Raw genomic sequence first — 22,626 nt, forward strand, 5'->3', positions numbered from 1 at the left:
ACTCTAGAGATGAAATGTAAATTGGATGTTTCAGGGGGGATAGGATTGTGACTCATTCTGGTTTTCCCTCTCACTGAGACAGAGATCAATATTTTGAAATTCCATGCCTCCCAAACTCCTAAACCCAGAGTTATTTAGCTTTAGCACTATACTTTTACATAACTTTCAGCTAACATATGAGACTTGAATATTCCTTATCCTCTTTTATTTTCTAATTTTATATTGTAAAAAAAATCAATGTTTTATTTTTTTAAGATTTTATTTATTTATTCATGAGAAACACACACAGAGAGAGGCAGAGACATAGGCAGAGAAAGAAGCAGGCTTCCCGCGGGGAGCTTGATGTGGGACTTGATCCCAGGACACCAGGATCATGACCTGAGCTGAAGGCAGATGCTCAATGACTGAGCCACCTAGGTGCCCCAATGTTTTATCTTCTTAATCTGGGCCTCTGCCCTTTTCATTCCCACCCTTCATCACCAAGGTTTTCACTTTGTTCTTCCCAACAGGAATGATATTCAAATCACACATATATATACATGTATATAAAATCAAATTTTCTCTGATTGCAGAAAACATACGCATAAGTAACTTATAAATGTTAGAATGGTACAGAAAATAATCCATAGTCACTGCCAAATTTCCCTTTTAATACTCCTTACAGATATATTTCTATTGGCTACATTAATATTTCAAAAAAAAAACCATGAAGCTATAGTCTGAAAGTACAAAAAGCTAACCAAAATTAAAATATGATAACAAACATTACTAAATGTCCTTCAGAACACTTATTTATAAGAACAAACCCAACTTACATCAACAATTAAGAAATCCAGCCAACACCAGGCATTGGTGAAATACGTTTTATAACCATAAGCCACCCATTTTAGAAGCATTTCCAGAATGAAAATATATGTGAATATCTTGTCAGCATACTCCAGGATAATCTTAATGGTCTTTTTCTTTTCAATATATATATCTTCAAAAGCCTGTGAAAATAGTATTCAAATTTCAACTCACGTCCAACTTAAGGCTTATGATTCATAACAAAGACTGGAAATAAAATTCTGATGGAGAATTTTACACTGAAACATACATACTATTATGGGCTAGCTGACTTTATTCTGGTTTACAGCTACTATGTAACACTTCATCCTAGACTTCTCACTAGTATGTGCCACTGGTCACCAGAGGTTAAGAGAAAGGGTGCAAAGAATAAAATTATTTATAATCTTCTAAAGGAATACTCATCTTTGATACTTACAGTGATTTCTACTTCCTCTGACTCCCCTTTACCTCTCTTCAAATTGGATGAATCTTAATAATTTAAAACATGATTCCCAGATTGGTCCGTCATATTTATCTTTCTCACCCTGCACTCTCCTTCACACCCACCAGTAGGATTTGGAGATCTCCTTCTGTTTTTACATGCTTGTGCATTCCCAGTGCCTCACACTGTGTCAAAACACAGCAGAAGGCAAGGGAAGGTTTGCTGAAAGGACAAGTGCAGTAGCTCATCGGGCTGTAGAACACAGAGGATGGCTTCTTTCTTTGAATTCTGCACAGTATTTTATCATTCATCGAGAGCTTTACCTCTTCAAATCACCATTACATTCATTTGATGAATGTGGCACTTTCTGACACTCTTCTGGAACTTTCAATAAGTAATAGATGATATTCTGTGGTCATAGCCACTAGTCCCTTGAGAAGTAATTAGAACAGATTTAATGAATTGAGATCACCTCAGACACTGAAAATACTGCTGACCTAAACAGGTCTGAAGCAGTAGAATTTTCTCTTTCAAGGTGAAACAATATTCACTTTGTTGAAGAACATGAAAGCAAAAGGAGTTGTATCCTTAATGGTACATTACATTACCTACCCAAAGCCATTGGAATTCTTCTTATTCCAAGTTCTTCTACTTTTAAAATGATCCTTCACACTTATTACATACTGTTGGTATCAATATTGAAGCACGCAGAGAAGTTGGGGCACAGAATGAGCAGACTTACTAAGATGGTAAAAGAAGGTTCTAGCAGCTGACTGAGGTTTTGAATGTCAGTGCCACTGAAGTGCAAAGGAAAACTTCCAGCCCTCAGGATTTTCTGGCCTCCCTTCTGCAAGTTGTGGAGGAGTCTGGCAGCTTCCCAGACAGACAGTATGGCAACGCTTTAGTATTAGAAATGCAAAGGTAACAAAGGGACTTGATCACAAAGAACAAAGAGTGCTATTCCTGGAACTGGGGTGCAGAGCTGGACCAGTAACTAGTAAGTCTTGAGGCTGAAAACCAGGTACCCTGCCTGAGTACACCTTATTTTGACTGGTTCTAGAGCTGGAAACCAGATTCAGCCTGCAGGGCTCCTGGCTAACCTCCAGGACTAGTTTCACGGATATGGGAGCAAGGAGGCAAGGGCAACATTAATGTGTAGTGCAGGTTTTACTGTTACTCATTTCAGTAACTGCTCATTTGTTTCTACATGGCGTGTACTCTCCTTTCTGAGGAGCCAGAAATCAGTGAAAAATACGGTGGTTGTGACTTCAGACCTCAGTTAAGTTATAGGTTTGTCATTTACTAACTTTGGGACATTAAACAACTTTTAAAATTTAATTTAATTTAATTTTTATTTTATTTTATTTATTTTTTTAAACAACTTTTTAAACTCTCTGCCCAATTTCCTCATTGGTAAAATAAGCAAAACAATAATAACTTCACAGGATTGTTTATAAAGATTAAGCGAAAATAACCTATGCAAGGATCTTAAAAATAACTATGTACTAACTCAGCTATTATTTTTTTGTTATTTTTTTGTTTATTTTATAGACAGGTACTTAAAAAATCTAGTTCAATTAGCAAACTCCCTGAGTAAAAAATAGCAGTTTCTTAAAATACCTTTCCCTTTTCTTCCTCATATGATTCATTCATTTGAATTTCAGGGTTGTGTGTGTGTTTTTTTTAATGATGTTATTTATTTACTTTAGAGAGAGAAAGAACACAGGAGTGAGCAGGGGGAGGGGCCAAGGGAGAGGGAGAGAGAACCTCAAGCAGGTCCCATGCTGACCGAGGAGCACAATGCAGGGCTCCATCTCATGACCCTGAAATCAGGACCTCAGCTGAAATCAAGAGTCAGATTCTTAACCAATTGCACTACCCAGGCTAACCAAAGTTTGGAGAGTGCCTCTTCCCAAAAATGTCATCTTCCTTTTTAGATATTTTGAACAAGGGATTACTCTAAACTTTTTTTTTTTAACTCTCCTTTCTAAAAGTCTCAGTTACATGTATGGCTCAACACCGAATAAACTTCCTTAGTTATGATGGATACAAGATAATGTAGATATTGTTGAGATTCTTATTTGGATTCCACCAGATAAGAAGAAAAGCATATTTCTTATTTATCTTCTGTTTCAAAAGAGGTCATCCACTGTAGGCCCTGAGCACCCCAACATATACTTGTTGGGTATGCCAAGGATGCAAGAACCTGATTGCTCTTTACTCAGGCTATTTCTTAGTGTTGCTTTAGCAACAAGCAACTATGAGGGACAAAACAGTGCCTCTGGGACAAAAAAGCAAGGTTTCTTACTGCTTGCTATAAAAAGACAGGGTTCCTTGGGGTACCTGGGTGGCTCAGTCAGACTCTTGATTTCAGCTCATGTTACGATCTCAGGGTTGTGAGATGGAGTCCCACACTGGGCTCCATGCCCAGCTTAAGATTCTCTCTCTCTCTTTCCCCCTCTCCTGCTCCCCTTATCTTAAAAAGAAAGAAAGAAAAAAAAAAGGACAGGGTTCTCTAAATTTAGTGCTCTTTAGCTGTGATGCTAATGCATTTATGTGTACCATTTATCCCCATGCCATGCCCCCATGAGACCTGGGGACTAAGGGGAGCAACCCAAACATGCTGAAGTTCATGTTGCTTCCAATGTCATGAGGAATAAAATCCTTTGTCTCTGACTTGGAAGTCTCATATTCCACTAGAATCTGTGAAATAGCAAGAGGTTAGCTTCTTTAAGTAAAGTAAAATCAAATCCCAGGTCCATGAAGACTATCTGTGAGGCAATTTACAAAGTTCTTGAGTATTCTTTTTTTAGTATAATGGAATTTCCAGTGGTATCTCTAGCTGGAACTGGGCTTCTAAGAGTTCATCTCTGTTTGTGTCAGTGGGAAAGAAAAGTGAGTAAGAAAAGGCTCAGGGAACTTGTAACTCTCCCAGATGCCTGTCAACTTTCATAGAAAGTGCTTGGTATATGCACATAAGAAATGTGTCTCATTCTCACCCCCAAATTATGGTTTGTTTTGCAAGATGCTTCATAAGCTGACACTGCCTATCTTTGTCACAGAGTGGCTACCACTCTCCTCCCTTTATTTGCTTTTCCTCCAATGTCATGTTCTACAACTCGACAACTTTTAATTTCCTGAACACATCATGATATTTAATGCTCCCTTATATACACTTGTTTCCCTCAGCCAGCCCACCATGTCTGGCTGGAAAATTCTATTCATCTTTCTAGATCTTGCAAAAAAAAAAAAAAATCAGCTACTTTCCTGAAAGTGCAAGCAGACAATTGTTCATCTCTTGCTAAAGACCTTTATCAATTATATTCTTCACTTACTAACACATCCCAGTTCTATAATCACTTGTGCCTCTCTATACAGTGGTCTCTGAACTCATTGAGAAAAGTACCTGGATCTTAACCACCTTTGCATTCAAGGCAGCAAGAATAATGCCTGGCCTAGAGTAGTGCTTAGTAAATATTTACTGAACTAAACTAAAAGTTTGTCCAGTACTAATCAGAGGGATTCATTTTTAGGTAAAACTCATTTATTAAAAATACTGCGGGACTCAAATGATTGCTTTAGGTGTCATATAACTTACCAGAGCACCACTACTGAGCAAGATCATGAGAACAATAAAGCTTTCAAACCAACTGTGTTCAACTATTCTGTAGCAGGTTTTCCTGATGTTCCACCAGATTTTTCCTTTCCCTGACTCTATGTCAACTTGGCAGCATGGGAACCTCTGCACACAACCTGAGAAGAGAGACATGCATATAAAATCTTGATATTCAGAATAAATAAAATGCTTATGCAAAGCTTTCCCTGTGACATCCCTCAACTGAAAAATTTCTAACACTGCTGCTTTGAATAGATTCAACTTGAATACATTCAACTAAAAATAACTTGTCAATTATTTCTAACTTAAAATATATTCTGTACTTTCTTGATTTCTCATCAATCTCCTCCAAAGTGTTTAAAGCACTTTTTTTTTTTCATTATTGCAGTCCAAACACTGTGTGGATACATGACAAACATGGAATGAATGAATATGAAACTCAAAGCTGAGAACAAAATGCTTTTCCGGACCTTCTCTGCTAATTTTCCTTGATGTGGATTTCATCTACAATTTTCTGATCCTTCTACTCTATTAAAAAAAAAAAGTTCCTCACAAAGCTTCATTCTAGATAATATGAAGAAAATTAGTAGGAGTTTCTAAAATTTTTAAAAAGTAGACTGATTAGAAGCAGATAAAACTGTTTCAAGTACTCTATATTAAAAACAACTCTACGTTTGGAACTTTAGGTGTAAAATATGCTGCAAGGTGAGTTGAGGATCGTTTTATTTAAAATCTTAGGCTTATTCATTAATTTCTCCATTTATTATCTTTTAATCTTTTATATACTTAGCTATGTACATAGTTTTCTCTCGTCTGGGGACTTAATTTTTGTTTTGGCTAGGCAGATAGAGAAATAAATGACTAACTGGATAAGGCAACTAAAATCACAAATATAAAGGTGTTATATTGATAGCACAGAAAACCTCACCCAGCTCATTTGTTAAGAGACCAGAAGAGGCTTTGTGAAGATCTGACACCTGAATTGAGTCAAAATACTAGCCAAAAAGAGAATGGGTGGAATTCCAGGCCAAGAGGGAGCAAAATGCATTATGCATAGGAATTATAAGCAGTTCAGAATTGTGATGAAAGCAAAGTGTGGAGGCATGGGTGAGAAATTAGGTTAGAGAAGTTGGTTAGATTATGGAAAGGATTTTCTTCCACATAAAGGAGTTTGGTCTATATTCTATAAATGTTGGGGAGTAAGTGAATGGTTGTAAGCAGAGAATGATATAGGCACATTACACCTATATTTATGTCTCCAACAGTTGAATGGAGGATAAGTTGGAAGAGGAGAAAAAAAGGAGGGGAAGACGCAAAAAACCATTTAGGGTTCTCGTTCAGTAGCCTTAATACGGCTGGATAGGTCATGGCAACTCTAGTTAGGAATTAGAGCAGTAATAGATTCAAGACATGTTTGGCAGGTAAAATCAGCAGGATTTAGTTATGCAGTATAAGAGAATAGGAGGATCTCAGAACAGATGGATGAATGTCAGCAATGAAATGAAGAACACAGGTGCAGGGCTACTTGGCAGGTAACGAGTTTGAGATGCTGGTACGACTTCCAATTACAAATGTCCTGTAGTTATTTGGAGGTCTGAATCTGAAGCTCAGGGGGAAAGTCTGGGCTAGAAAAGGAGAATTTTTGAGGTCACACATATAAAAATCTATTTAGGGCCAAGAAAAGGCCATATCTAGAGCATTCTAAAACAGTAATATTAAGGAACAGAATGCAATGACATGCTGGAGCCAGCTCACATAAGTTTTGATAACTCATTGTTAAATTGGCAGGCATTTTTGCAAGTCTGTTGTTAAATGCAGCAATTATCAAAAGTTAAATTATATGAACTTAAAATTATAACTTACTTTTGAAAAGACTAAATCTTAAAAACATATCCCTTTCAAATCATTTTACTATTATCTATACTCTTGAATACATTTCTGTCTTCTATTTGAGTCAAGAGAAATTTGTCATACTATAAAAATAAAATGACAATTTCAAAGTACAAAATGCTATTGAACTACTGGCATCTCTTCATTTGGTAGCGTCTCCACATTTGGTGAACTCACATCAGTAGTTTGAAATAAGCCATGGTGGGGATCTTTACACTACAAAAGTCATCAAATGCTATAAACCAGGGTTTGCTGATTTTCTAGAGTAAACTTAACAAGTAATGCAGGAAATGTTAATAAAATATATAAAACAGTAAAGGTGTTGGGCAGCCCTGGTGGCGCAGCGGTTTAGCGCTGCCTGCAGCCCAGGGTGTGATCCTGGAGACCCAGGATGGAGTCCCACATCGGGCTGCCTGCGGGGAGCCTGGTTCTCCCTCTGCCTGTGTCTCTGCCTCTCTCTCTCTGTGTATCTCTCATGAATAAATAAATAAATCTTAAAAACAAAAAACAGTAAAGGTGTCATATTTATAGTCATGACACTGGGAATAGCACTAAAAATTGAGGAAATATTCTTTCCTTATTCAAATTCTGTTATCTAAGATTTGCAAACATCATTGATGAATGAGTGAAGTTCTGACATACAGTTTCTTTGTCTCACTGTTAGCTTACTGATTAACATAAGTGAAATAACCAACCAACCTTCAGGTTAAAACTATACTTGTTCATCAACTGCAATCATTGGTTATCTACACATCCAAAACTTTGGTAAAATTTAACAAAAGCATTCTATGAGAACCAATGAGCTATAGGGCATGTACAATAAGGAATGTTGCTTATGTTATTTGTAAATCATGTGCTACACATCCTTTATATCAGTATATTTAAAATAAACTGATAAATGTATGCATACTTTCTTTTTCTTCTGAACACCACTAGGACAGACGGAATTAGAGAAAACCCTGAAGGAGGAGACAGAGCAGAAGTGGAAGAGACATACATGTAAGGGGCTGCAGCAAAAAAGTCAGGGAGTAAAAAGTTTCATAAAGGGCTGATGAACAGAACCATAACCAAGAAAGACCCAAAAAGATAATGACTGAGATTTCAAAAATTAAAGTTGATTTTAAAAAACAACCACAGTTATTTTGAAGAAAAGGAAGAATTGAAAAAGGAGGAACTACAATTAATTGATCTTTAAAAAAAATTTTTTCCTTTCAGAACCATTGTGTACTGTTGGTGGTAATGTAAATTGGCACAGACCTTGTAGAAAACAGTATGGAGGTTCCTCAAAAAGTTAAAAATAAATGCCATATGATCCAGTAATTCCACTACTGGGTACTTACCCAAAGAAAACAAAAATACTAATTTGAAAAGATACATGCACCCCTATGTTTATTTCAGCATTATTTATAATATCTAAGTCCATCAATAGACGAATGGATAAAGAATATATATATATATATATATATATATATATATATATATATACACACCATGAGTTCCCACTCAATCATAAAAAAGAATGAGATCTTCCCATTTGTGACACTAAGGATAGAACAGAATTTATCTGCCTCAAGTATAATTAGCAGAGGAGAAAATTTCCCTTTAAGATTTTACTATCTGAGATTTATTTGTGTCACTTAAAATTGGAGAGAAATATTATTCAAAAGATTGAGGCAAGAAAACAGATAATATATTCTAATTAGAAAAGTAAACTTTTTATCTGAGATGAAGGTTGATAAATATTGCCCTCAGGATTTATCACACCTCAGAGAGTTTCTCACCCTTATTTGGAGGCAGGAGTGTTCGACTGCCTGTCTGGCTTTTATGCAAAGGCATATCCTAAGAGATTTCCAACCTAGCTGGTTAGCAATGTTATCACACATTCTTTTTTAAAAGGACTATTAATTAAATGTAAACATAACAGAGAACCTCTCAAACATTTTAATGGGTCCCCTTGGGTAAATGCTATTTCTTTTGGGTGGTTTCATTAATTTGTTCTCGTGATACATTTCATAAAGTCTATACTGGGTTTCATCATGTTAAGCCAATGCTCCCCCCACCACCGCCCCAAACAAAAAAACTAACTTCCATCGACCTCTTCCAAGAAGGATTACCTATTAATAAAAATATAATAGTATAATCATATAATTAATGTAAAAATTGATTAGGAAATGGGGCTTTTTAAAACACTTCTTAAAACTTTCTAAATTCTCTAACGTATTTCATCCATATTTTCTTTAAAAAAGGATAAACGTACGAGTGAGTTGTTATTGTGTTCTTAAAGTTAGAATTAGTTATTAGTTATTTTATAGGAAGCTGAATTCAGAACATTTTGGGAGCAAGTTGAGTTGGTTCCTTCTACCAAATTAACAGAAAATACATTATTTTATGGAAAAGAGGGTATCCTTCTCTTTTTTAAAATTTTATTTATTTATTCATGAGAGACACAGAGAGAGAGGCAGAGACACAGGCAGAAGAAGGAGAAGCAGATTCCCCACAGGGACCCTGAAGGGGGACTCAATCCCAGGACCCTGGGATCATGACCTGAGCCAAAGGCAGACACTTAACCACTGAGCGACACCGGTACTCCTGGAAAAGAGTATCCTTCTCATATCCTAATCCTGATTTTGTAGTATACTAACTGTATAATCCGAAAAGAGTATAATGTAAAACCAAGCAGAATCAAAAAGTCCTGTCATGTCAGGTTGCCATCACATGCAGAAGTAAGGCTAGTGAAGAACAGTGGCAGATCTAGAGAAGGAGCCGGGAATCTTGAATTATGAAGCTAGTGGAACAGAACTAAGGAAAGGCCTGGCATAAGAGGGAGGAGAAAAAGATGAAGAGGAATATGATGAAAAGTAGTAAAGCAACTGTATATATTTTAGGTATATAAATTGATAATTTGATATTAAGTATACACTGTAAAATAATCATCACAATCAAGCTAATTAACATAGCCATCTTCTCACCAATTTCTTCCCTGTATGTGTGGTGAGAACAGTTGAGATCTATCCTCTTAGGAGATCTCAAGAATACAATGCAGTATAGTTACGTATAGTCCCATTGGCGCACAAGAGCTCTCCAGAATGTATTTACCTTGTATAACTGAAACCTTGGCCCTTAGTAAATTTTCAGTGGTCAAGACTAAACACATCTGAAAATGTGTTTCTGTAATATCTCCTATACACTAGACTCAATTTAGAAGTTATGCATAACTTTAAAGAAATCACATAAATATTCTCATTAGTGCTTTTTAGGACTAAAATAAACTTTTTATGTAGTTTAATGTAATAAGATAGTCCTTACAGACTGAAATAGCTTAGCATTAATACTTTCTGCAGAAGGTTTAAGCTTTTCCAAAGCCCCTAATTTGAAGCCCTAATCTGCTTGGTAAACCCAACTTCTCTCTAATTATCCTAGAGTTTTTAGTTAGGGTCATTCATAAAATGGGTGGAGAAAATCTTGGTAGCATCTGTACAAATTTAATGGTGCTTATTAATTTACTGAGAAATAGGCAACACCTGATGAAATTCTTAAGTGTCTTTAATACAGACACTTCTAAAGGAAACTCTGTGTGTTTTGCTCCATGGTACTGATTTCAGCAAACAAAATTTCTATCAATTGGGTGTCATACTTGTTTGCTTCTCAAATAAAACAGAATTTAGCCTGTATTGAAGGAAAATTCATGAACCCATTGTAGTTCAAAGATATCTTTATTTGATAGCATTTTGTTTACTGCATGAGTGCTAGAGGAGGCTGGTTGAGAAAAATCATTGAGGATGAACACAAGTCTGACTTTTACAAAAAAAACTGATGCTGAGAGTAATGGATAGTAAGTCACTAGCATCAACACTATGCTATCATAGCTTCTCTACAGAATTATTAACAACATATTTTGAAAAATAAAAAAAGGAAAAGAATGATGTTAATAAGAACTGTGGTAATTAGGGACACTTAGATGGCTCAGCAGTTAAGCTCTGCTTTTGACTCAGGGTGTGATCCTGGAGTTCAGGTACCAAGTCCAACACTGAGCTCTCTGAGGGGAGCCTGGTTCTCCCTCTGCCTATGTCTCTGCCTCTCTCTCTCTCTCTGTCTCTCATGAATAAATAAATAAAATCTTAAAAAAAAAAGAACTGTGGTAATTAATTTGTACTATCTCATTTCATCTCCTGGGTACCCCTACGATTCAGATGTGGTTGTTATGCCTATTTTACAGATGAGGCATCTGAGATAAAAGATTTAAAACTGTGCTCAAGGTCTCAGAGAGTTAGCAGTAGCCCAAGTAGAACTCACATGTATCAGGCTCCAAAGCTTGTTACCTACACTATTGTATTATACTGCAACTCTAGTATAGGTTTGTGTTTTTACTTGAATGACACCATATTTGAAAATACTATACATTTCCATAGGTCAAGTTCAAAGTCCCTGAAACATTCCAGGAGTAGTAAGTTCAGTAAGTCAGGAAGTGAAAAGGAATCAAAGGAGGTACTGTTGGAAAAGAATAGACTGAAGTGCAAAGGGCTTCACATGCTATGTTAAGGCCTTTGGGTTTTATCCTGTAGAGCAGTGGTTCTCAGCTTCTAGTGTGCATCAGAATTCCTTGGAGGACGTAAGCCCTGTCCCCAGAGTTTCTGAGCAACGTGTGATTTCTGTGATGAACATGGGGCTAGAAAGGAAGAGGTCAGGGCTGACTCAAAGTCTTTAGCTTGAGAGGGAGGATAGATCATGATGTCACTAAATGAGATAAAGACCAGAAGAAGCTACGGATTTTATGGGGTAGAACTCACTAAAGTTTGTTTTGAACTTCTTATACTTAGCATGTTTAAAGGCAACCAGCAGAGATGACCAGTGGGGAATTGTAAGCATATCTAAAAATCAAACGTGAGATCTGGGGTAAAGATAATGATTTAAGAATCAACACAGAAATAGACTTTTGAGCTACAGACATGGATAGAAGATAGAACCCCAAACATCAATAAATGGATGGCTAACCAATGCTTTGATTTTTCTCTTACCATCTGTAAAACAGGCTTCTGGCTCATCTGAATTTATAGGTTCAGCCTCTGCTTCTTCTCCTTCTCCTGGCAGAGGGTTATCAACTGTGCTGCACTCGGAGGAACTCGACCGGTTCAATCTCTAAAAAGAAATTGACCACCCCCCCAGACAGTTCATTTAGTTCATTCAAATCTTATATTTAAGCCATATTTAATAATCAAAGTCATGCAAAGTGTTATGAAAAAAGATCAACAGTATGATGGCCATAAAAACGTATAAACACATATCGAGGTCAAGTAACCTTACAATACATCTATGCTTGATCTTTCTATCTACACATCCTGTGAAAAATAAATTTTATTATTTTTAGTATGCTAACAAGTAAGTATTTAGAATTAGCATAAAGTATATTTTTACAAACTATAACATTTGCAAAGTACTGGTCACATTTTCATTTTTTTATGTTTAATATAAATTTGTGTACACCAATAATTATTATATTCAGACAACCAAGACCGCAGTAGAAATGATACAAGTGCCAAATTGCCAATGCCTGATAATTGAAAGATCATATCCTGACAGTTGGCAGAAGAGCTTGTTGATACGTAAAATTTTAAAAAGAAAGAAATTAGTGTAAAATTAAATTCAAACATATTTCTTCTATTATCTCTTGGATTTAAGAATATGTACCAGGATGATATAGATAGAAGGCTTTTCATCAAGACAAAATAATGTCACATATTATATTGGAATCAAAATGCCAAAGACCATGGTAATTATTTCATCCAACACCACCCATTTTAGTATAAGGTTTCAGGATATAGTTGAAAAGATCAGAAAGTATTATTTATACTGTCAAAAGATAGTGGCTACCAAAGTAAGCACCACATGCAAACTCTGAAACGAAGATTTAATGAAATTAAACATGGCAGACTCACACATGACAGGAATGAATTCATTGTCATTATGATCATACAGTTGATCATAACACAAGTTCTTCCCGCCCAGAAATTTATGATCAAACATGATGTTTACAAACGTACACATACACAAAGTTTTAGAAAAAATACATACAGCAATTGTAGCAAAACTCTGTCAATTTTTCCTAATTTTGCTTTATAAGGGGTAGAGCAGGACATCAATGGAAGAGTTCATTTTTCATTCTCATTTGCTAAACGACATGTGAATATTGAAAACTACTAGTTATTTCAGCACATGCTCCCCTTATTAAGATTACAGCTTTACTAATTTTTTAAAGAATAGTTCAACAAATACAAGGGCTAAAAGTGAGGAAATACTCGTTTCCATTAAATGGATTCCTTAATCTATTAATTTGCATTAATATCATAGGCCTAATCCAAAATACTAATTTTTAGAGATTTACTGGGAAGCTAAAAGTGTTTTTTATGGTTACCACATTCTCAGTGCTATTATTATCACACATTATTCAACATCAGTAAAAAAGGCATTGATACAGTATTGTACACATGGAATGATATAAGTAAAGTTGTTTTTATAGTGAGAGTAAAGAATTATGAATACTCTAATACTTAAAAGCTATTGGTATAAAGGCATTCTTCCCACCAGGGCAAACTGTTTTATAATAGTATCAGTTATGAAATTTCATTTAAAAAGCAGACTTAAATTGATTGAAGTGAATCACTGAATTGATCTAAAATGACTTTAAAATAAATAGAAATTAATAATAAGACAATATATTTAAGGTTTTAAAATATACATTACTCCAAAAAATAATGGGAAATGTATAACTACTAATATGCCCTACTGCGCCAATTACCACAAAAACTAATTTTAAGTATGATATCTAAAAGACTACAATTATTTGATGCCCTCCATTCTGGACTTCTCAGCTATCTATGGACTTTCACCAGGGAACTGAAAGACAAGGTACTATGATTCTATGGAGATGAGACCAAGTCCTTCAAACCTGAAAAATGAATTTTTGCCCTGGATTTTGAGGCAAAGCTGTGGAAGAAACAGCTAACAGAAAGAATTCAAAGCACTTTCCTGCTATTAGCCAAAATATTGACAACTAGCAAATAGTTCTCATGGTTTTCTCTAAGGTGGTAACAATTTTTAAATAAAATGATTCTAATTTGTAGAATGACTCCTCAGTCTAAATTAATGAAAACATCTTGAATCTCAGTATTTGGCTTTCTCACCAAGCATTAACAAAGAAGATATGCCAAGTTAATTTATAAGCAAATAAAATTAAGATGATTTTATAAACTATATCTTGTCATTTCTGAAACTTTTTAAAAATAGAAATTATGGCAATTTTTTTGTCAATTCAATTCAGAGTTTGGCTCAAATTCTTTATCATAAATGACAGTTTTTCAAGACTATTCCTCATCAGAACAGACATTACCAAAATATTTGATATGAACTATAGTTTGTATCATAAGCCAAATTGCTATGGCTTTTTAGAAATTCAAGCTTAAAATGCTTTTAGGAATTCTATGTTTTCCTGGGAATGCATAAAGTATTCACAAAGTAGCTATTTTAATATTGTATATAATATTAAACATTTATGTGCATGTCCTAGTGATTTAGTCAGTTTAGTTCTGATCTATTCAGTCTTTAAATTTAATATTTACTGAAGTGGAAGTTTCTTTAACAGAGTCCAAAAGGATGCCTTTAAATAGAAAGGCTAACATCTATAACAAAAACTTTCTCTTGAAGAGAAATGCATTTTATTCTCATAGCTGGTGTTGCTATAGTTAACTACTGAATTTTCTTATTTTCTTGTTTAGTACACAGAGAAGATCATGCCAATCATTTGAATCATTTTACATAATTAATTATATGATTATTTTCATATCTACAAACTCAATCACTTGTAATTATTTTCCTTTCTTGTAATATTGGGAATAGAAGAATTATTATATTACACCAAGACTGTTGAAATAAATACTTTAGTATAAAAAATGTCCCTTTCAATGTTATAAATAGGCTATTTTGTGTGAATTTTATTTTTAATAAACAGTTAAGTATACTTTTCATCTATTACTTTTTTCCATGTCAACAAGGATAATTTTTTTACCTTTGACAGCCTACATATATGCACTGTATAAATATGCACTGTATAAATATAGGATCATATGCTGTAGATTCATAAGCGTTAGGAATAGCAATATGTTATAGACAGTATTCTCTCTTTTTTATTGAATAATATGGTGTTTTTAGGTACTTTCTAAAATTTTGTCTTTCTTTCCTTTAAAATCTATACACTCAATTCAAAAATTTTAAATGAACAATAATATATGATAAAAAAACAAAAGTCCTTTCTACTCTCTCCCTGATTCTATTACCTTGAGGTACCTACTATACACACACACACACACACACACACACACACACACACACACATATCTTCCCATATTTTTCAGTGTGTATTCATAAAACACTGAAGTAGTTCCGAAACATTCTAATCTTGATTGTAAACTACTATAGCTATCTAAGAAGCCCCTTTCAATTATTGAAAGTATGATCAGGTTAAGATGGCAGAGTAGTAGGATCCTACACTTGCCTTATCCCTTAAATGCAGCTAGACAGATATCAAATCATTCTGAAGACCCAGGAAATTGATCTGAGGACTGAGAGAACAAACTGCACAACTAGAAGTAGAGGAGACCACACTGTGGAAAGTAGGAGGTGTGGAGATGTGACTTAGGAGAGAGAAGGATCACGGGTGCTACAAAGGGGAGGTTGCTGATCATGGAGAGTGGAGAGAAAGAGAGAGAGAGAGCAGTGCACAGGAGACCATACAAGAAAAACACTTCTTCAAAACCAGTGACTGGGAAAATAAGAGGTGTTGATCATCTTGAGTTTTTACAACTAGAGTTTTAGAAGTCCACACTGTGATCAGTGTGGAGCTCAGCAGGTGCAGTGGTGCTCCTGTGGATGAGGAGGAGAGACCCTGGAGCACATGGTATGTTGAGCATCCCCTGGGATGCACCAGGAGAGACAGTTTCCCCCTCTTGGTGTGCATCTGAGAGAGGAGGCATTACCTCTCGGGGAAAAAGGCTGTCAGGTGTCATTGTGCTCCCATTCCTTAGCATAGGGGCAGAGATACCTGCCGAGGGTAGCTAACCTGGATGCTGGCTTTTTGTTGTGCTTTAATCTAAACTCCAATCTCCTGTGTGTCTGTGTGACTGCCCTCTGGGACAAACTGGCACCAGCCCGAGGATGGTGAGACCCTCAGAGGACCAGTGCAGTGCTGTGCTACACTACATCCCTAAAGTCTGTAGTTCTGAAACTCAGCCAACGTGCCTGAAATAAAACACAGGTGTGTTTGCATTGCTGAGAGGAAAGATAGCCTGGATACAGACAAGGTGGAGGCAAGGATCTAGGGAAGCCTAGGACACACGAGGGGAGATTGTTCACTCTTTTGTGAGGGCTTCCTGAACAGCAGTGGGCCTGAATTCCCCTCTGCAGGATGAAGGAGAGGGCTGGCACCATTTTTTGTTCCTGCCCATAAGCTCGCACTGAGTTCAGTAAGTATAACAGCACCAACAGTGGAAGCCTGAACCACTTACACCAGCCCCTGCCTTCCTGTACTCTTCAGGTGCTTCTTTACTAGGGTAAGTGTGCCCGAGAACCAGAGCAATGGGCCCCTCTCCCAGAAGACCAGCACAAACCCCTGCATGCACCAAGTCTACTGATCGTAGAGTGCTGCAAAGCTTCAGCTCTAGTAGAAAGAGCATCTGGCCTCTTTTAACAAGCAGAACAGAGCATATCAAGTTAAGACTTGCCACACACTCAACAAGGTCCAAACACTCCTTACTGCAGGCATGAAGCAACTCTGCAGAGGACTGATCTGAGGAAAGAATAGCCTAAACACAGTAGCAGAGTGCACATAGCATACAACAGAAATACTTCCTTAAGTGCCAGGTCCTGGACAGTATATGACCTTTTTTTCATAAAGCTATAATTCTCAGGAGCAGGAAACATCACAGGCTTTCCTAACACACAGGGGAAGACAGAGCTCTAGACAAAATGCCAAGATGGAGGAATTCATCCCAAAAGAAAGAACAAGCAAAGGTCATAGCCAGGTATCTAATTGAAACAGATATAAGTAATATGCCTGATATAGATTTTAAAACAACAATAATGAAGATACTAGCTGGACTTGAGAAAAGTATAGTAGACATCAGAGAATCTCTTACTGCAGAAAACAGACCTAAACACTAGTTAGACCAGAAAAAAAAATGCTATAAATGAGGAGCAAACCAGATGTAATGACCACAAGGATAGAAAAAGCAGAGGAACAAATAAGTGATATAGAAAATAAACTTATGGCCTTAGGGAACTCAGTGACTCCATAAAGCATAATAATATTCATATCAAAGGAGTCCCAGAAGAAAAGGAGGAAAAGGTGATAAGGTTTATTTGAGCAAATTACAGCTGAAAACTGCCTTAGTCTGGGGAAGAAAATGGTCATCAAATGCAGGAGGCACAAAGAACTCCCATCAAAATAAACAAAAGCAGGCCAACACCAAGACATAGTAAAATTTGCAATATACAGAGCTAAGGAAAAAATTCTAAAAGCAGCAATAGAAAAAAAAAAATCCCTAACTTAGAAGACAAATTAGGTTAACAGCAGGCCTATCCACAGAAACTTGATAGGTCAGAAGATAGTGGAATGATATATTCAACATGCTGAATGGGAAAAATATGCAGCAAGAATACTTTATTCAGCAAGGCTATTATTCAGAATAGAAGGAGAAATAGTTTCTCAGACAAACAAAAACTAAAGAAATTCATGACCACTAAATCAGCCCTACAAGAAATATTAAAGGGGACCCTTTGAGTGGGAAAGAAAGACCAAAACTGACAAAGACTAGAAAGGAACAGAGAAAATCTCAAGAAACAACAACAGGTAATACAATGGCACTAAATTCACATATATCTATATTCACTCTAAATGTAAATGGGTTAAATGTTCCAATCAAAAAACATAAGGCATCAGAATGGATAGAAAAAAAAAGACCCATCTACATGCTGCCTACAAGAGATTCATTTTAGAACTAAAGAGACATGCAGATTGAAAGTGAGAGGATGCAGAACGATTCATCACGCTAATAGATGTCAAAAGAAAGCCAAGTAGCCATACATATATCAGACAAACTAGATTTTAAACCAAAGTCTGTAACAAGAGATGAAGAAGGGCATAGTATCAGAATAAAGCAGTCTATTAAGCAGTCTATCCACCAAGAAGATCTAACAACTGTAAAATTTAGGCTTCCAACTTGGGACCACCCGAATATATAAAAAAATTAATAATAAACATAAATTAACTCATTAATAATACGATAATAGTAGGGGACTTTAAGACTCAACTCACAGCAATGGACAGATCATCTAAGCAGAAATCAGTAAGGAAACAACGGCTTTGAATGACACACTGGACCATATGGACTTAACAGATATATTTAGTACATTTCATCTTAAAGCAGTAGAATACCACATTCTTTTTGAGTGCATATGGAACATCCTCCAGAACAGATCAAATATTGGGTCACAAATAAGACCTATACAAGTACAAAATGATTGAGATCATAGTATGCATGTTTTCAGACTAAAATGCTATGAAACTGAAGTCAACCACAAGAAAAATATGGAAAGACCACAAAACATGGAGGTTAAAGGGCATCCTACTAAAGAATGAATGAATCAACCAAGAAATTAAAGAAGAAATTAAAAAATACCTGGAAGCAAATGAAAATGACAACATTTGTCATTTTCCAAAATCCCTGGGAAGAAGCAAAAGCAGTCCTAAGAGGAAAATATACAGCAATTCAGGCCCAACTGAAGAAGCAAGAAAAGTCTCATATACACAACCAAACCTTATACCTAGAGGAGCTTGAAAAGGGAATCTGACCAAACATTTAAAGAAGAATTAATATCTATTCTTCTCAAACTGTTCCAAAAAGTAGAAATGGAAGGAAAACTTCCAAACTCATTCTAAGAGGCCAGCCAGCATTACTTTGATTCTAAAACCAGGCAAAGAGCCCACTAAAAAGGAGAATTACAAGCCAATATCCCTGATGAACAAATGGATGCAAAAATTCTCAACAAGATACTAGCAAATTGAATCCAACATGACATAAAAAGAATAATTCACACAATCAGATGGGATTTATTCCTGGGCTGCAAGGATGATTCAATATTATAAATCAATCAGTGTAATACACCACATTAATAAAAGGAGAATAATAACCATATGATCTTTTCAGTAGATGCAGAAAAAGCATTTGACAAAGTACAACATCCATTCTTGATAAAAACCTTCAATAGAGTAGGGATAAAGGGAACATACCTCAACATCATAAGGCCTTATTATGAAAGACTCACAGATAATATTATCCTCAATGGGGAAAAACAGAGCTATGGGCAGGGAGAAGACAGGTATTTCTACTCTCACCATTGTTATCTAATATAGTTCTGGAAGTCCTAGCCCTAACAATCAGATAATAAAAAGAAACAAAAGAAGTCAAAATTTCACTATTCACAGATGTCATGACACTCTATGTAGAAAATCCTAAAGACTTCACCAAAAAAGTTGCTAGAATTGATATATAAATTCAGTAAAGTCACAGGATATAAAATCAAAGTACAGAAATCTGTAACATTTCTCTACACCTATAGTGAAGCAACAGAAAGAGAAATCAAGGAATCCATCCCATTTACAGCTGTACCAAGACTGTATGATACCTTGGAATAAACCTAACCAAAATGATAAAAGATCTGTACTCTGAAAACTATACAACACTGATGAAACAAATTGAAGAGGACACAACCAAATGGAAAACATTCTATGATCATGGATTAGAAGAACAAATGTTAAATATCTATGCTACACAAAGCAATCTATACATTTAATGCAATTCCCATCAAAACACCACCAGCATTTTTCAACAGAACTAGAAAGAACAATCCTAAAATTTATATGGAACCGTAAAAGATCCCAAACAGCCTAAGTGATCTTGAAAAAGCAAAGCAAAGCTGGAAACATCACAATTCTGGACTTCAAGCTATTTACAAGGCTGTAGTCATCAAGATGGTATGGTACTGACACAAAAAAAAAAAAGACACATAGATCAATGGAACAGAAGAGAAAACCTTGAAGTGGACAGAAAACTATATGGTCAACTATTCCTTGACAGAGCAGGAAAGAATATCCAGTGGATAACAGTCTCTTCAACACATGGTGTTGGGAAAACTGAACAGCAACATGCAGAAGAATAAACTGCACCACTTTCTTACACAATACACAAAAATAAAATAAAAATTGATGACAGAATCTAAATGTGAGATAGGAAACCATCAAAATCATTGAGGAGAACACAGGCAGCAACCTCTCAGACTTCGGCCATGGCAACTTCTTACTAGACACTTCTCCAGGGACAAGGGAAACAAAAGCAAAAATGAACTATTGGTACTTCCTCGAGATAAAAACCTTCTGCACAGTGAAGGAAACAATCAATAGACCTATAAGAAAACTTATGGAATGGGAAGAGATATTTGCAAATGACATATCTGATAAAGGGTTACTATCCAAAAGCTATAAATAACTTATCAAACTTGACACCCCAAAACCAAATAATCCAGTTAAGAAGTAGGCAGAAGACATGATTAGACATTTTTCTAAAGAAGACATCCAGATGGCTAACAGACCCTTGGAAAGAAGCTCAACATCTCTCATCATCAGGGCAATACAAATCAAAACTACAATGAGATATCACCTCACACCTGTCAGAATGGCTAAAACTAACAACACACAAAACAGCAGATATTGGGAAGCATGTGGCAAAGGGGGAACCTTTCTATAGTATTGGTGGGAATGCAAACCGGTGCAGCCACTCTGGAAAACAGTATGGAGGTTCCTCAGAAACTGAAAAATAGAACTACCCTATGACCCAGCAATTGCACTGCTAGGTATTTTACCCAAAGGATACAAAATACTGTTTTGAAGGAACCCATGCATTGTGATGTTTATACCAGATATTATCAATAATAGCCAAGTCATAGAAAGAGCCCAAATTTCCGTTGACTGATGAATGGATAAAGAAGATGTGGTATACACACAATGGAATATTACTCAGCCATCAAAAGAATGAAATCTTGCCATTTGCAGTGACATGGATAGAGCTAGTGTATTATGCTAAATGAAACATCAGAGAAAGACAAATACCATTACAATTTCACTCATATGTGGAATTTAAGAAATAAAACAGATGAACATGGCAGTAAGAAAAAGAAGAAGAGAGGGAGACAAACCATAAGACCATAAGAGACTCCTAACTATAGAGGACAAACAGAGGGTTGTTTGAGTGGAGGTGGATGAAGGATGGGGTAGTTGGGTGATGGGATTAAGGAGGGCACTTGTGATGAGCACTGGGTTTTTTTTTTTTTTTTGCTTTTTTTTTTAAATTAATTTTTATTGGTGTTCAATTTACCAACATACAGAAAAACACCCAGTGCTCATCCCGTCAAGTGTCCGCCTCAGTGCCCGTCACCCATTCCCCAGCACTGGGTTTTATATGTAAGTAATGAATCACTGATTTCAACTATGAAAGCAATATTACACTATATGTTAACTATCTAGAATTTAAATAAAAACCTGCAAATTTAAAAATATGATCAAATTAAATGCTTTTAAAAATTCTTCATGGTTCTTCTTTTAAGTCCCTAGAAGGTATGTTTTCTACAACGATGAATATGAGTAGAGACTGCTTAATATAAGTGTCATATGAGAAACTGTCCTAAGGAGGTAAATTTATTACTGACATATCCCCAAATAGGCATTCACATCATAAAGCTATTCCATGCTAGTATGGATGGTGGTTAATGCTAGTTGGTCATTTCTTATTTCAAAAAATATGAAATACAATTGTTTGATAATTTGATAATGGGGCACTCAAAAGCCAAAAAAAAAAAAAAAACATCAAACCTACAGCAGCAATATAGAAGACATCTTATTCAAAGAGGATAATTGTGGGGAAAACATTATAAAGATGTTACGTTTGAAGTACATATTATAACACTGCTTGCTACATATAACAAAACATATTGAGGAGCAGAGCCTGGAACAGTTATCTCACCTGAGCATCAAAACAAAGAAACACAGAGGACAGCAAGAAGTTGAGAGAAGCAAATCAAAGGGAAGGAATGGGCATATAAGGACAGAAAAATTATGGGAGACATTAGTGATAAACTAAGCTCTATTGTATGTCATGAAGCTTAAGAATTCTTTTCATTAGTTTCAAATCAATATCAGCCATCTTTTAATTTTACAGTCTGATTTTACAATTGGTATTAATAATGAGGGCTCTCAATCATTATAGGGTTGTAAAATGGTAAAGTTCAGAGTATAGGATCAAAGGACCTTTAGAGAAGAATTCCACAAATAGCTACCACACTTTATGTAAGAGGCCAATGTTTTCCAAGTTACCATTCTGTTATGGGATAGCTTCAATTTTAAATATTCTTTTTCTGGTCTAGAACCAAAATATGCTTTCCTCTCCCTGGCAATTGTTAGGGCCATTTTTGCCCTCTGAAGAAATGGGAATATTATCTCCCTATAGCTTTTCTAAAATTGGAGATTACCTATAGTATTACCATTTGTGTTTTTCATCTTCAGTGAACTGATATTTAGTTTCTTTACATGGTTTAGCATTCTGGGCCCCTTAAGTCTCTATGATCCTTTTCTCATCTCTCTGAAATTCTGGTCTCTCTCATTATTCTTTTTAAATAGTAATGCCAGTTAAAAAGTACTGAAGATAGGGGACACCTGAGTGGCTCAGTGGTTGAGCATCTATCTTTGGCTCAA

General features: G+C 35.8%; 1 protein-coding gene and 1 long non-coding RNA gene across 3 annotated transcripts in view; one reads left to right on the plus strand and one right to left on the minus strand.

The window, feature by feature from the left end:
- Positions 1-7,789, plus strand: part of LOC140598178 (uncharacterized) — a 75,353-nt gene extending 67,564 nt beyond the window's left edge. The window contains exons 2-3 of the long non-coding RNA XR_012000304.1: positions 5,275-5,591; positions 7,713-7,789. This is a non-coding gene — a long non-coding RNA (uncharacterized lncRNA). The remainder of the gene's footprint in view (positions 1-5,274; positions 5,592-7,712) is intronic.
- SCN9A (sodium voltage-gated channel alpha subunit 9) overlaps positions 1-22,626 on the minus strand; it is a 165,983-nt gene that overhangs the window by 24,123 nt on the left and 119,234 nt on the right. For both annotated transcript variants that reach the window (XM_025994117.2, XM_025994116.2), the window contains exons 18-20: positions 11,792-11,912; positions 4,869-5,023; positions 816-989 (exon numbers count right to left, since the gene is read on the minus strand). In XM_025994117.2, coding sequence (XP_025849902.2) covers positions 816-989; positions 4,869-5,023; positions 11,792-11,912 — 450 coding nt within the window. The remainder of the gene's footprint in view (positions 1-815; positions 990-4,868; positions 5,024-11,791; positions 11,913-22,626) is intronic.

This window comes from Vulpes vulpes, chromosome 3 (assembly GCF_048418805.1).
Source record: "Vulpes vulpes isolate BD-2025 chromosome 3, VulVul3, whole genome shotgun sequence".
NCBI classification, from domain to species: Eukaryota; Metazoa; Chordata; class Mammalia; order Carnivora; family Canidae; genus Vulpes; species Vulpes vulpes.